This window comes from Cylas formicarius, unplaced genomic scaffold (genome assembly GCF_029955315.1).
Source record: "Cylas formicarius isolate icCylForm1 unplaced genomic scaffold, icCylForm1.1 PGA_scaffold_10__41_contigs__length_53128322, whole genome shotgun sequence".
In the NCBI taxonomy this organism is placed as follows: Eukaryota; Metazoa; Arthropoda; class Insecta; order Coleoptera; family Brentidae; genus Cylas; species Cylas formicarius.
The window spans coordinates 35,223,953-35,237,630 of NW_026844214.1; the positions used below are offsets into that span (position 1 = coordinate 35,223,953).

A 13,678-nucleotide genomic window follows, 5' to 3' on the forward strand; every position below is an offset into this window, starting at 1 on the left:
GTCAGAAAACATGGTTGAATAAAAATGAGGAATAATCCAAATATTCCAGGGAAATTTAAGATCATTTCTTGACTTGGAGGTCGTCCTTTGATATTTTGAAACTCAATTTTTGGGATCCGCTTTTCACTACCAAAACCACAGACGTTCAACTAAAATTGGGTGGGATGAGGAATCAACAAATCATTGGTGTGTGAGATTACAAAGTGAAAATTTAATAATTACGTAATAAATAGTTAAATTAAACATATTGGATATACTTTTAGAGATAATGTGAACCAACATCGTGAGTGTTCTTTGAAAATCTGCAGTAGTTATTTGCTACGTGCACTTATGCCCTTTGGCAACCATCGAAAAATATTTTCCACGGTCTCCTTTGACCACTTTGATAATACGAATTTTTACTACAAGTCTCGATGACGAATAGTTTCCAACAGTACTCTGCACATTTATTTGGCCACCCGATATATAACTTGATTTTTTGACACGACCTGTAAGTAAACAAAACTAGCAAATACTGTATATTTTCACGTATAAGGAAGTAGGAAAATTTAATTTGCAGAAGGTTAAACAATCAGCAAACAAGCAAGTTTCTTTATAAATAGTAAAGAAATCACCATGCAAGTTAATTAAATGTAAAAATATAGCCCCACTGAAAGAGTTATCCATTATAAAGTTTACTAAAAAAAACGCATAGTGATATTTTTACACATTTTCGGTTAGCTATTTATTTTTTTGTTATTTATTGACGATACATAAATCGCCTGTAACAAATCGGTGAAGAACCCTATTTACATAAATATTTTAGGAAACCGAGGCTCACTTGTATACCTATACCATAAAAGTTTGGTTATTTTTGGTTAGCTAATAATAAGTATCGTATTCATTTCGACATCCTCAACGGAAAAGGAGAACAACTATAAATGAAAAAATATATAAACGTTCTTTAGAAAAGAGCAGACATAACCCAAATCGGATGTCATGTGAAAACCTATACCGTAATTTGACTACTATCGGATTAGTTTATGAAGGCAGAAAGAAAAAGAAGAAAATTCTAATTATTTTCTTCATGAGTATGTATGGTTAAACGAAACCTATGATCTGCCTTTTTTTTAAAAAAAAAGATATATGGGTAAAGTAATTGAATTCGAAAAATCTTTAATTCAAGTAAATCGAGCCCACTTCGGGTATATTTTTCAGTTTTTTACAGGATATTAAATTATACACTAGCCTGCAAAATAATCGATCGTCAAATGATTTTAATAAATACCGACTTTAAATTTATTGTTAGTTTAAAATCTCGAACTTTGGCAAAATCGATGTAATTTAATTGTGCATGCACCCTGTATAAAGTGTCCTTCACATCTCGTCGAACTTGAAAATTACGGCACACTTCGGTAAATATTAAATTTGTACTGGTAAGTGCAATTTAAAATAATATTTTTTCAAATATCTTGGGTAAATGGTTTTGAAAAAACTACTTGTTTTCTGAAAACATGCAGTACGTAGTAATAGTAAATGACGTCATCGCGTCTAGATTGCGGGCGAGAAATGATGTAAAACCGTAAATACTGTATACAGTATATTTCTTTTTCTTCTTGGTATAATTGTTGAAATCCTTTTGCTACTACTCATGCTTTATATTGTCATTTTCTATTGAATTGTCACCTTCATAGTACAATAAATTGTACATTTATACTAATTATCACTTTGCCGTTAACTAGAATTTGGTAGCCCAGGTCGGTGTATCCTACTAAGATTCCTTTGCTTTTGGATTTAATTTTTAATCTCTACATTTTTCTGGAATTCTAACAAATGCGGTGCTTCCATACAATCGTAATTTAGATACATTCGGTTTTTTACTTTGAACTTTTGTGTTTGCTAACAAACTATTTCCCATATAGGCAGCCGTCCCGATACATTCTGGCCAATAAGATTTATCAAGTTTTGCTTCAGCTAATAAACATCTAGCATGATTCATAATTGTTCTGTTGTATCTTTCCGCTACACCATTTAACTCATGAGTATAAGGAGGTCCTGGTCGTAGACATACCAAACTTACTAACCAAAACTTACAAAATATTTTTCACCTTCATAACTTTCCTGTTTTATTGGACCATACACATCTCTGTGAATAATCTTTTTTTGCTTTTGCATTTGCTTTACTTCTTCAATGCCATTCTTCCTTCTTTGTCATTTCTTGCACATTTGTATGATAAGATTCTGCATTTTTATAATCATAAACATTAGTAGTTAGTTCATATAACTTATTTCTTTTTGTGCCTACGGCAACTAATGTACCTATACATAATAAAATTATTCAGCTTAGTATTACAAGACACGCTTAACAAATTACGTTTCATATTTGGCACAAAATATACATTTTTAATATTAATTTTCATGACTCTGCCACAAACTTCAAAGTATACATTAATATTACCTATCTTTTCTGATGTTAAAGAAAAACCATAACCTACCTGACATTTACTGGTTTTGTAAGATTTATGAATTCTGAAAAATACTTACCAGTGTTTACTATGTGGTCCGAACAACCACTGTCCAACAGCCATCAATGTGATCTTATTTTGCTGGGGAATCTTCAGTTTGTGTCGTCAAAACTTCCACATGGAATGTGTAATTGCTGTCGATATGTTCTACTTTTGATGTACTTGCAACATGTCGACTGTCTTCTTCTTTTCGTTGATAATTACCTCGGCTTAGAGTGGAGAGTTTCTCAAATTCATTGAAAAATTCCGTTGGGTTATCTCTTTCATTTATTTTTAAATCTAACAGCTTTCTTTTATATAACAGCTTAATAGCACTACTCTTTACCAAATAGAGTTCTCTAATTTTTGTATCATCTGTTTTGCCCTAGGCTGTAATATAACTAGTTCCAGTTGTGTATTGTTGAGACTACTTACTATGTAGTTCTTTCCTCTCAATTCCTTTTTGTTCCATTCCAATTAGGTGATTATTTCAGGTCTTTATTCGGTTCCATCAAACACTTGCAAGATCAGTTCGTCTTTCTTTTCAGTAGTCATTTTAATGATTTTCTCTTTTTTTGATTTTTCAATAACCACGGACCTCTGCTACCATGTTAAAATGATAAAACGGAATTCTTCTAACTAAATTTTCTTCTTCTTCTGCGGTTGGCGCTGCTACTAGGCAATTTGCCAGCACTATTTCGAACTGCCCCAGATAATCGAGAATGTTCTCCTGGGGAAGTTTACTTTTCAGAATTCTATTTCTGTTTAAGAGGCATCTAAAGCTGCTAAGGAGATAGGGTCAGTTAGTAGGCAGGTTCAGAGCTCCCAAAAAACACAGACAAACAGGCATCTAAAAACAAAAAAGGACAAACAAGTTCCAGCATTATGGATCTTGGGACGGGCGTTCCTGGCCTAGGATGGACCATGGGACCACGCTCGTCAGATCTGAAACAAAACAACAAATACATACAATTTAAAATTCCCTAGTATTGTTACTAGGGAGAGGCTGTCCGACCTCGACTCCTAACTTAAAGTTTTATCCTATTATAATCTAAAAAGCATATGACCATTTGTATGATCTCCGCACTCGGAGTGCTTAACATATTTTCAACACAAAGTGGTAAGTTAAGTCCGAAACTTCTAAAGTTTACGTATAAATCCCCACCCGGGACCTTTGTTATAAGGCACTCGAAAAATATATGATTAAGGTTCTCAACCCCACCACACTCGCAGAAAGGAGAGTCCCTAACCCCTATCCGGGCCAGGTGTTCCCCCGCCGCGCAGTGTCCAGTTCTCATTCTAATTATAGTAGTTATATGGCGTCTGTCTATGTAGGCAAGTTCAGAAAACCATCTTCTATTAGGAAAATTACGTTGTATTAGCTTTCTATATCTTTTACCTTTGTCTTGTATTGGGTTTTTCCACCGTTCTCGAATAACATTAGTAATATCTCTAAGAATTGTATTCCTCACGTCATGTATGTCCAGTTTGATATTCAAGCGGATGTTTAGGTCTTTTCCTATTTTAGCCAGAGAATCCACTTTTTCATTACCTTCAATACCCGAGTGCCCCGGTATCCAGGCCATCCTAATAGCTACTCCCATACTTTTAGCCATCATCTCTCGGACCTGTAACATTATGTAGTCCATTTTAGTGTTGGAATTTCCATTTGCAATTTTAGAAATCTCGCTTAGAGAATCTGATAAAATAATAACTTTTGTAAAGGCTCTTTGTAGAGCAACTCTTAGTCCCTCCTTTATTGCTATCGTCTCTGCAGTGGCAATACACATTTCTTTGTGAAGTTTTGCCGAAAATTTATAATTAATTTTTGGTATATAAACGCCAAAGCCAACCCTCTCACCCTGTTTAGAGGCATCAGTAAAAACCAGACAATGTGTTAGGATATCTATTTCCGCATTTTCTCTATTTATATTTAGCTTAAGTGGTTTGATCACGGCAATAGAGTTAAAAAAGTCTACGTTAAAGCACGGGAAAGTCGCACCCGAGTAAAGTCTGTTACGGTACGGCAAATACATATTAAATGCCTGGACCATTTAGGGGGCTCCCGATGTTCTATCTTCATCTCTATCTAAATCATCTCCATACATACCATAGTAATTTCTGAGATTCTCTATGAGGTCTGTTAAAGGGTGGTCCGCAATGGCTAGAACTCCAGCCATAAAGGACACTGCCAGTTTTCTCCTCCTTGTATCCAGGTCCAGTTCCGATACTTCCGCCAGCAAGACATTCGTTGGTGTTGACCTCCCAGCGCTATTCTCAAACCTTCAAAATGAATCATGTTGTACTTGTTAAGTGCAGTCTTGTTATTGGGGTTCAAGAAGATGAAACCATAATCTAGGTGGGTCCTAATCAGAGGGTCATTAAGATTTGCGGGTCTGCACCCCATGAAACTCTGCTTACGCATTTCATTATATTAATTACCTTTTTTGCTTTATCACAGATATAGTCCACGTGCATATTCCACTTCATATTTTTTGTAGCACTACTCCTAAACATTTGGTATGGTTCTTAAAAGCAATTTCCTTATTATCTATTTTTATATTTACCGGTGGAGCTCTTCTCCTACCTTTTGTAAACCACACCGCTTCACATTTATCAGTGCACAGGGAAAGGTTGTTGTTCTCTAGCCAGTTCTGTAATGTTTGTAGAGCTCTATAAATTTGCTTACCAGTAACTTTATGTCTTTTCCTTCGCAGAGCAGGACCCAATCATCCGCGTAAGCCACAATCTTGACTTTCCCTTGAAAGAATTTATATAATTCTAATGTATAAATGTTAAAAAGTACTGTACTTAAGGGGGACCCCTGTGGGAGGCCCGAAGTCGATAATATTGGTCCAATTAGGGAGCCTTCATTATTCTTGGAGAATAAAGATCTATTTTCCAGAATTTTAAAGATAAGGTTGGAAAGCTGCACCAGAATATTAAGTTCGTTGAGTTTATTATATAGTTTATGGATATTAACTGTCATAGGCAGAGAAAGCATTTTTGCTTTCCAGTAAATGTTCCATACGGTTTTTGATCATTTTCTCTAACACTTTAATATAACATGATGCCAAGGTAAATGGTCTAAAATGGTCAATGCTATGGGGGCTTTTATTGGGTTTAAGTATGGGCATGATGTTATATTTTTTCCACTCGATAGGGATGACATCCCCATCCAGAAGATTTTTATATATTTTCAGTAAGGTTTTTTTTGCTTCATTTGGTAGATTAATCATCGCATACGAGACGTCATCCAAACCCGGGGCTGAGGACTTTTTATGTTTTAAATCTGTTTAAATATGTTCCATAGGAATTTTCAGCATGAATTTGGGTTCCATATTGCAAATGGCCATTTTATTCAAAATTCCCTCTCTCAGGGAGTCATCGATATTATGAAGTTTGCAGGAAACTTTTTTCCCTTTAAATCTATTAATTTTTTCCCATACATATGATATATTTGATTTTCTGTTAAGACATTCGCAAAATTCAATAAATTTTGACCTCTTCTGGCTGTTTAACTGTTTTTTAGCTAGTGCTATATTGCTTTTTGCCTGAATATAATTCTCTAGAGTTGGATTCAGTTTAAAATTTTTAATACACTCTTTACTTCTGTTTATTATTTCAGAGCAATCGTGGTCCCAGCAAGGATTGTATATTTTTCCTGATGAAAACTTAACTACCATGGGGATGGAGAGATCCGCCGCTTTATTTATTATGTTGTTTAATTTCACAAATCGCAGATCTTGACCATTAATAGATATATCAGCTACAACAGTTCCATAAAATTTGTTCCGGTCCGCCCTACCAAAGTTTCGATAGGTGTAAGAAATCACTTTGTGCCCTAGTTTACTACAGCTTCTATCCTTGAACTTCACGAGAGTTGGAAAATGGTCACTCTTTCCGCAGTCGTCCAAAACCTCCCAATTTAGCATTTGAGCTATATTGTTAGATACTATCGTTATATCGACTGCGCTAACTGGAGACTGCGGTGGCTGGAAAAAAGTTGGTGAACCGTCATTTAATATTACATAATCATTAAAGGTAACAAAATCTGCTATCAGGTTTCCTCTTCTGTTCGGAGGGGCTTCATCCCATAATGGATGGTGGGTGTTAAGGTCACCCATAAGGACTGCATTATCAGTGAGTCCTTCGAAAACTGTTGACAAAAAGTCGTTTGTTATATTGTTATTAGAGTTAGAATACACATTAATTATATTTAAATTACTTATTTTGATTATAATGTACTGTGAGGTTTCATCATTAGAAGTTTTTAGTTGGTTATAGATTAAATTATTCCTAATACATGTTGCCACCCTCCATAGCCTTCCTGTCTGTCTTGTCTTACGATGTTGTACGATTTTAAATAAAAACTGGAATCTGTCTTCAGCCATGTTTCGTTCAAACATATTATGTCTGGTTTGTGTTCTCTAACTAGAGTTATTAGGTTTGATCTATTGGCTTTAACACTTCTAACATTCCATTGAATAATTTTCAAGTTGTTGAATTGGAAGGTTAGTTTTCTTCTTTGGATGTCCGTGTCAGAGAACACTTTGCTACAATTACTTTCAGGACTTGTTACAGTCCATATAACTATTATTACGCAAGTGGTTTAAAACAAATTTTTTAATTGTATTCTGATTCTCTCTAGAGATTTTTTTAAATTTTAGATAGAATTTACAAAAGAAGCCTCATCGTTAGGTGAGGCCACTTTCAATCCATAGCTCTGATTCGAGACACTTCTTTTGACTGAGAATAGTCTTTTATAAACGAATTCCGATCATTTTTTTCAGGTCTTGGGTTTGGGAAATATTGTGATCTGCTTTGTCATAAGATCTTTGTACTATTCTCTTTTTATTTGGTTCGTTTGAAGTTACTTGTTGATATGATCTTTTGTTCCTACCTGTATTCAAATCAGTCACCCTTCTTTGGGACGGGATGATCATCTCCTGCTCTAATAACCTTCGATTATTGCGAAAGAGTCGGTCGTGAATTGGAAAATCTCTGGGATCATAAAGGTATGATCTTTTGTTCCTACCTGTATTAAAATCAGTCACTCTTCTTTGGGACGGGATGATCGTCTCCTGCTCTGATAAACTTCGATTATTGCGAGAGAGTCGGTCGTGAATTGGAAAATCTCTGGGGTCATTCTTTTGGATATATGTTTTTGGACACATTTTTTCTGCATCATAGTAAGTCAAATTTTCAAAGGCCGTCAACTTTTTAATATTTTGCTGCTTACATATTCGGGACATGTCTTACTAGTGGTTTTGTAATTTCCCCTACAAAAACGACACTTAGTGGGACACGAATGGGAATCATCATCATGATCTTTGTCATGTCTCTTTTCCCCACAGTTGAAACATTTCTCTTTTCCTTTGCAGTTTTTTTTGTATGTCGTCGTGTTCCTTTTAGTTTCTGGTCAAACATAACACAGACCACAACCAAAAGGCACAGAATACAAAATAGACATTGCCAACTTAACTCTAAGATATAAAATCATAATTTAACAATCAATAAGGGTTCGAAATAAGAATTAAATTTGTTGAAATTAAAATATTTTGAAATTTAGCAACAAATTTATTAATGAAAATTTCTCGGAACTCCTCTCGGCAAAAATCTGGAGAAAAAGGTAGGTTATTATACACGTAACAATAAAGTTAATTTAGAAAAAATATTGATGGGTTTATAACAGTATATTATGCAACAAATATGGCATTTGAGTCATGACCTTATTTCGCACGAGCGGAGCACAGCGGAGCGAGTGCTTGATAAACAAGAAAACATAACTATTATATAATATTGTGGTCCCACTACGGTAGAAATTGATGCACCGCATTAACCTGCACTTTTGCGCCATCCGCATATGCAGTGCCTCTATATCTCTAGTGTATATGGTACGAAACGAAACTGACGTGGAAAATGACACTTTCCGAACGATTGGTCGGTGTATAATTGCGTATTTTAAAGAAGGGAGTAGAAAGACTATTTTTTTGCGGTCGTATAACGAGATTTAAAAGAAAATATATTTGCTGAAGGGTAAACGTTTGTTTTTGATTTTATTACAAATCAAATCAATGTATTTTACGCTTGAGCAAAATATTTTTTAACGAACACTGCATACGTCTGGAAAACATAGATACCCGATTATTGCATTTGATTTTATAAAAAGTAACTTGCTTTGAAAAAATCAATGAAAAATTCTCCATATATCGGGTGGCACAAGAAAGCTTAACCACTTAAGCAGTTGGTAGGGATTTGAATTGAATTGATTGAAAGTTTTTGATAATATGTAGCGCGGTTGGAGCGGGATTTACACTTTTTCAATTTTAAAATTGCATTTTTTGATATTCTGAATTCACGAATGAGTCTTAACTAGTCCTATCATAACAAACTTCTTAATATACTATTCAGAGGTTATTTGTCGTAATATGGAAAAGGCCAAAGTAGCCTAGGTACAATTTTCAAAATGAAATAAATGCGTAGAATAACCTGAGTAGAAAATTTCTTGTGTCATCCAGTCGCGCAATTATATAGTTACGTACGTACATACGTTACCCACAAGACAGTTATAAACGCTCTAATATTGTAAACCGCTGAATAAAAGTTCCCATACATATTATATTACTAGTTTCCCATCTCGCATCGAAACCGCAATCAGCTTTGCTAAATTAAATACTTTACATAATTCGATAATTGATCCGTCCGAACTATTCGAAGAAATTAAAAACATAAAAAAAAAGAATTAAAGGAAAACCAACTACCGTTCGAGTTATCTATCGAAAATATATTAAATTTTGAAAAAATTATAGAAATAAAAAGCTACTCTAGAGGACTAATAATAACTTTTATTTTGGAACTACCACTAGTAGAATTAGAAATTTATCAATATTACCAATTGTATCCGCTACCAGTTAATAGTGAACAAGAACTGCAATATTACGTCAATATACCGATCAAACCATACCTTGCATTGAGTGGAAATATGTACTCATTTATGAACTCTGAATGTGTAAAAAATGAGTTGATGTGTAAAAATATATATATTACCTATATGCAGAAACAGCCGCCTTGTTCAGTGGAAATAATAACTCACAAGACCAATGTGACAAACTGTAAACCAATTAAAATCCAACTTCAAGAAATAAAAATTTTTAGAATCCAAAATGTAAAATTGATTATTGTGACACCTAAGTAGACAATAGCATCAGTGCAATGTAATGACGACATTAACACTGTACCATTATTCGGATCTCACCTTATCGAATCTTCCCCAATTTGCAAAGTACAAACATTGGAAGAACTGAACTAAGGACCTATACCCCTAATCGATTGAGATTTGATGACACCCGTCTACCGGAAGTAAATGTCTTACTACTACACCAACAGAAAACAATCTTCGATGAACCACACGCAGTGGACACGATCAACCTAAAGGAAATAAAAGAGCTACAAATCCAAATGGACGAAGCAAAAGAAAACCTTGGAAATATGTCATTACCTATATATTCTACAAGAACTAGTGTTTGGACAGTTCTGTTGTACCTAATAATTATATTGATTTTGCTTTATTTGTTATATAGATGTTTTCCATTTAAAAGGTTACCTAAAATTGATAAACAAAACGAGAATATTATTATTTAAAGTGAAAGCACTTGTTGTACCCGTGCTTTCATCTAAGGGCGGAGGAGTTATAAACGCTCTAATATTGTAAACCGCTGAATAAAAGTTCCCATCCACATCGCCAGCTTTTTGTCATCTCACTTGAATAAAGTTTTTTAAAAAATCAAATTTGTTTTCCACGACGAAAACTAGACCATCTCTTCTGTACTGGCAACAAATTGGACAATATAAAGACTTGTAAAGTTTACTGATTTTTATTAAAAGAAGTTGTGTTAGTCAAGCTTAAACGAATTACTGTAATTTCGATCTCACTCTGAAAAGACATTTTATTCAAAACGAATATTCGTTTTACCCAACTTTTTTGTGACATGTGATTTTGGTATTTATGTTCGACCTTCAGCATACCTACAAACGCTTTCACATTTTCGGCGATTTTTAATTAATTGATCATTTGTAACACAAGAATCGTTTAAGCAACATCTCTCGGACACCCGGGTTTGGTCTACTCGTTTAAAACAGTTTCATCAAGTAAATTTTCAAAAATCTCTTTAACGATTTTAATTATCGAACAGGAAGTTAATGTTGAGCTACCATTTGGGTGGATGAATATGAACTTAATAGAAACTTCTCATATTAAAAAAAAAATAGAAAAATGTAAAGTGTTAATCCAAAGTACCTATACTGATTAGTAGTTCGCGGCACTAATTTTTAGTAGCTCTATGTTACCAAAATTTAACTTAACAAATAGGCGGTTGTGAAAATTTCCTTGTACATACATGCATTCCCAGGTAGCAGAGGGTCGTCAAAATGACGTCATAAACTAGTCACCAAATCACGAAAATGACGTTATACGGTACGTCAGCAGAATGTGAATTTAACCAACTAATGTCTGAGATGAATAATGTCATTAAATGACATCTTTTTTACGTCAATTAGTATCGTCAATGTTTGTCATTTAAGTGAAATCTTTTTTACGTCAACTTAAGGTCAGATTTTGGTCTTTACTGCCGAAAAATATGACGATTTTTAAATTGTTTTTTTTTTGCAGTGGGGAAAATCGAAAGTAAATCACTCAGACACTGTTGTTTTAAATTACATACATTACATTTCCGGCTGCGGAAAAAGGGTGAAAGAAAAAATGGATAAATGAATAAAGATGAGCCTTTCTTTTTTAAAAATTAATAACGGAAGTATAATTTACAGGGTCTTTCATTTGATTTTTTCACGAAAACTAAACTTTTTCATTTTGACTCACCCTGTATAAAGGATCTGAACTAACTTCAAAACAAGTATAGGATTGTACCATAATAAATTAAATTGTTGCCATAATAAAATTATAGCGGTGCGAAACGGCGTCAAAAATATATGGTTTTAAACACATTTTGGACGAAAAAATGGCCATAAATCCGAAGACACTCAGTCTATACTATACTATGGTATAGACCATAACAACCCTAAATTGGGTTATTGAGTATAAAAGCGAGTATCTATTAATGCGAAAATATATATTTAAACATCTAAGTTTGATTTCCAAAAAATTTATGGATTACCCTGTATATTTAAAAATAATTTTAAATTGTTTCTTTTAGTCTCGTCTATAACTTTTGTATTTAATATTTTTCTCTAAAACAAATAGTAAAGGAAATATATTACTTTGACAGTCTATTTGGACACCCTCTAGATATATATTCTCCTAGATCATAGGTTTAAATAGCATAATTTGATAATAAATAATCAGGTCATTTTATGACGATATTTTTGTGATGTTAATAAGACATTCTTTTTTTAAAGTCAATTTGACGTGTTTTTCGGACCACTGACGAGTAGCGACCACTTATGACTCGAAAATGACGTCACTTTGACGAGTCTCTGCTACCTGGGTTAGTTTTCGTTTGGGTTGTGTATCCCAATAAAAAAATATTTTTCTAGCCCACAAGAAATATTAAAATTTTATTTGCGCATTAATTTTCTTAACATTTTTTTCCCAAACTGTTAGATAGGTAGGTAGGTATGATACTAATACAAATAATAACAGGAGACCATTAATACTAGGTTTAGAACTACTGTTAAGGTGTCAGTGAAGAAGTATATTTTAATTTTATTATTTTGCAAACCGATAATTGCAGCAACATCTATATTCTAAAGGATGAATGCTCGTAAAACGGGGAACGTCCGTAAAATATTTTTAATTATTTTTTCTTTTAAATAAAAGTTTGAGAGAAAATGTGTTTGTGGGGACCATATAGCCAATAGAGATGTAGAAACCCTGCTTATACCGATAATAGAGGAAATTATGAAGCAACTATGAACAACATTTGGATTCAATTCATTCAATATGCGCGTGCGCCAAAAATCATTGCCTTTTCTACTTTCAATGCCATCCATTATATATATTATATATATTATTTAATAGCTATGTGGAAATACAACAAATAACAGTGTTTGTACATCAGTGTTCATCCATATAATGTTAATGCAGCCTAATCTAGAAAGAAATGGAAGTTTTCGTATCTAATGTAGAGAGAATCAGGGCCAAAGGTTAAATTGGAGATACTATCCCATACGACTGCTGAATGACAATAATGAAACTGTGACTTTTGGCATAATGTCTATAGAACATTTTCATGTATCCTTTCTTGAAAATGGTGAATTCTCAATTAGATAGTGATTTTGCCGAAAAAAAAAGTAGTCACAGTTTCTTTTGTAATTTTTATCCATTTAACTATTGGAAACTTATGGTGTTTAAATTTGTAGCTTCAAAATGGATTAGACTATTTTTTGAGATTTCAATTTATTATTTAGCATTGTATGTACCGCTTAATTATATTTGAACGTATTAAACTAATGATGAGCGAATGTGGTTAGCGCTAGGAGTGAAAATATTTTTGGATTTGAACTTATGTGATTGGCGATGTTGTGTTCAAAATTAAATAGGAGCAACCATCATAATGCGTATTTTTTCCATTTGTGCCTCAACACTGAGATTTATTAAATTATATATGATGTGTATGGTCTGAGCACTATAGATATTAGATAATATACCCTACTACGGTAAAAATTGATGTGTCGCTGGCCTCTCCATTTCACACGCTAACTTGCACTTTGCGATATTTTCTTCTTGAACAGCGATTTCCACACACTTTACTCGTTTTTTCCAGGACGTTTAACGAGATTCGTTAAAAACGATATTTGAAATTTCGAGCATGCTATGTTGAATGGATTTTCTCTACATTTTTTTTATTGTTGCTTCATAGGCAGGGCCTCTATATCTCTAGTAGCTACCTTACTGTAATTAAGATATAAACATTGCATTTGCCACATTCATTACAAAATATTTTATCAGAAATATTTCTCATTTTTAAAATTGTCCCCACATTTCTATTACATTATTACTTGTGTTACATAACTGTTATTATACTTTGCTTAAACATGAGATCTGAAGTTTTTCAAACAATTGTTAGTATATTTTATAAGATTACAAGGTCACATCCTTAATTATAAACTTTTATTCCACACAGCTACCAGAAACTTTGGAAATGGGCATCATAGAATGTTGAGAAGGAACATTCAAC

General features: G+C 33.5%; 1 protein-coding gene across 11 annotated transcripts; it reads right to left on the reverse strand.

The window, feature by feature from the left end:
• Positions 1 to 11: 11 nt before the first annotated feature.
• On the reverse strand, positions 12 to 8,393 carry LOC132706844 (uncharacterized). Of its 11 annotated transcripts, none has more exons than XM_060678472.1 (7): positions 7,387 to 7,962; positions 5,295 to 6,642; positions 5,071 to 5,243; positions 4,926 to 5,011; positions 4,594 to 4,766; positions 2,524 to 4,111; positions 170 to 488 (listed from the first exon to the last, which is right to left on the reverse strand). In XM_060678472.1, exons 1-2 carry the CDS (start codon positions 7,736 to 7,738, stop codon positions 5,780 to 5,782), a joined length of 1,215 nt encoding a protein of 404 aa, XP_060534455.1. In that variant the 5' UTR covers positions 7,739 to 7,962; the 3' UTR covers positions 170 to 488; positions 2,524 to 4,111; positions 4,594 to 4,766; positions 4,926 to 5,011; positions 5,071 to 5,243; positions 5,295 to 5,779. The 11 variants fall into 11 exon arrangements, with proteins under 11 accessions (XP_060534438.1, XP_060534455.1, XP_060534470.1 ...); XM_060678487.1 differs by having other exon boundaries at positions 4,594 to 4,849; XM_060678455.1 differs by adding an exon at positions 12 to 149 and having other exon boundaries at positions 258 to 488; positions 4,594 to 5,243.
• Positions 8,394 to 13,678: the final 5,285 nt, after the last annotated feature.

Bases quoted from the DNA above. Each gene is read 5' to 3' on its own strand.
- LOC132706844 (XM_060678455.1), bottom strand. From the start codon at position 7,738: ATGTCCCGAATATGTAAGCAGCAAAATATTAAAAAGTTGACGGCCTTT. The intron at 6,643-7,386 runs GTAGGAACAAAA...TTTTGTCAACAG, and splicing joins GGTGACTGATTTGAATACAG to TTTTCGAAGGACTCACTGAT.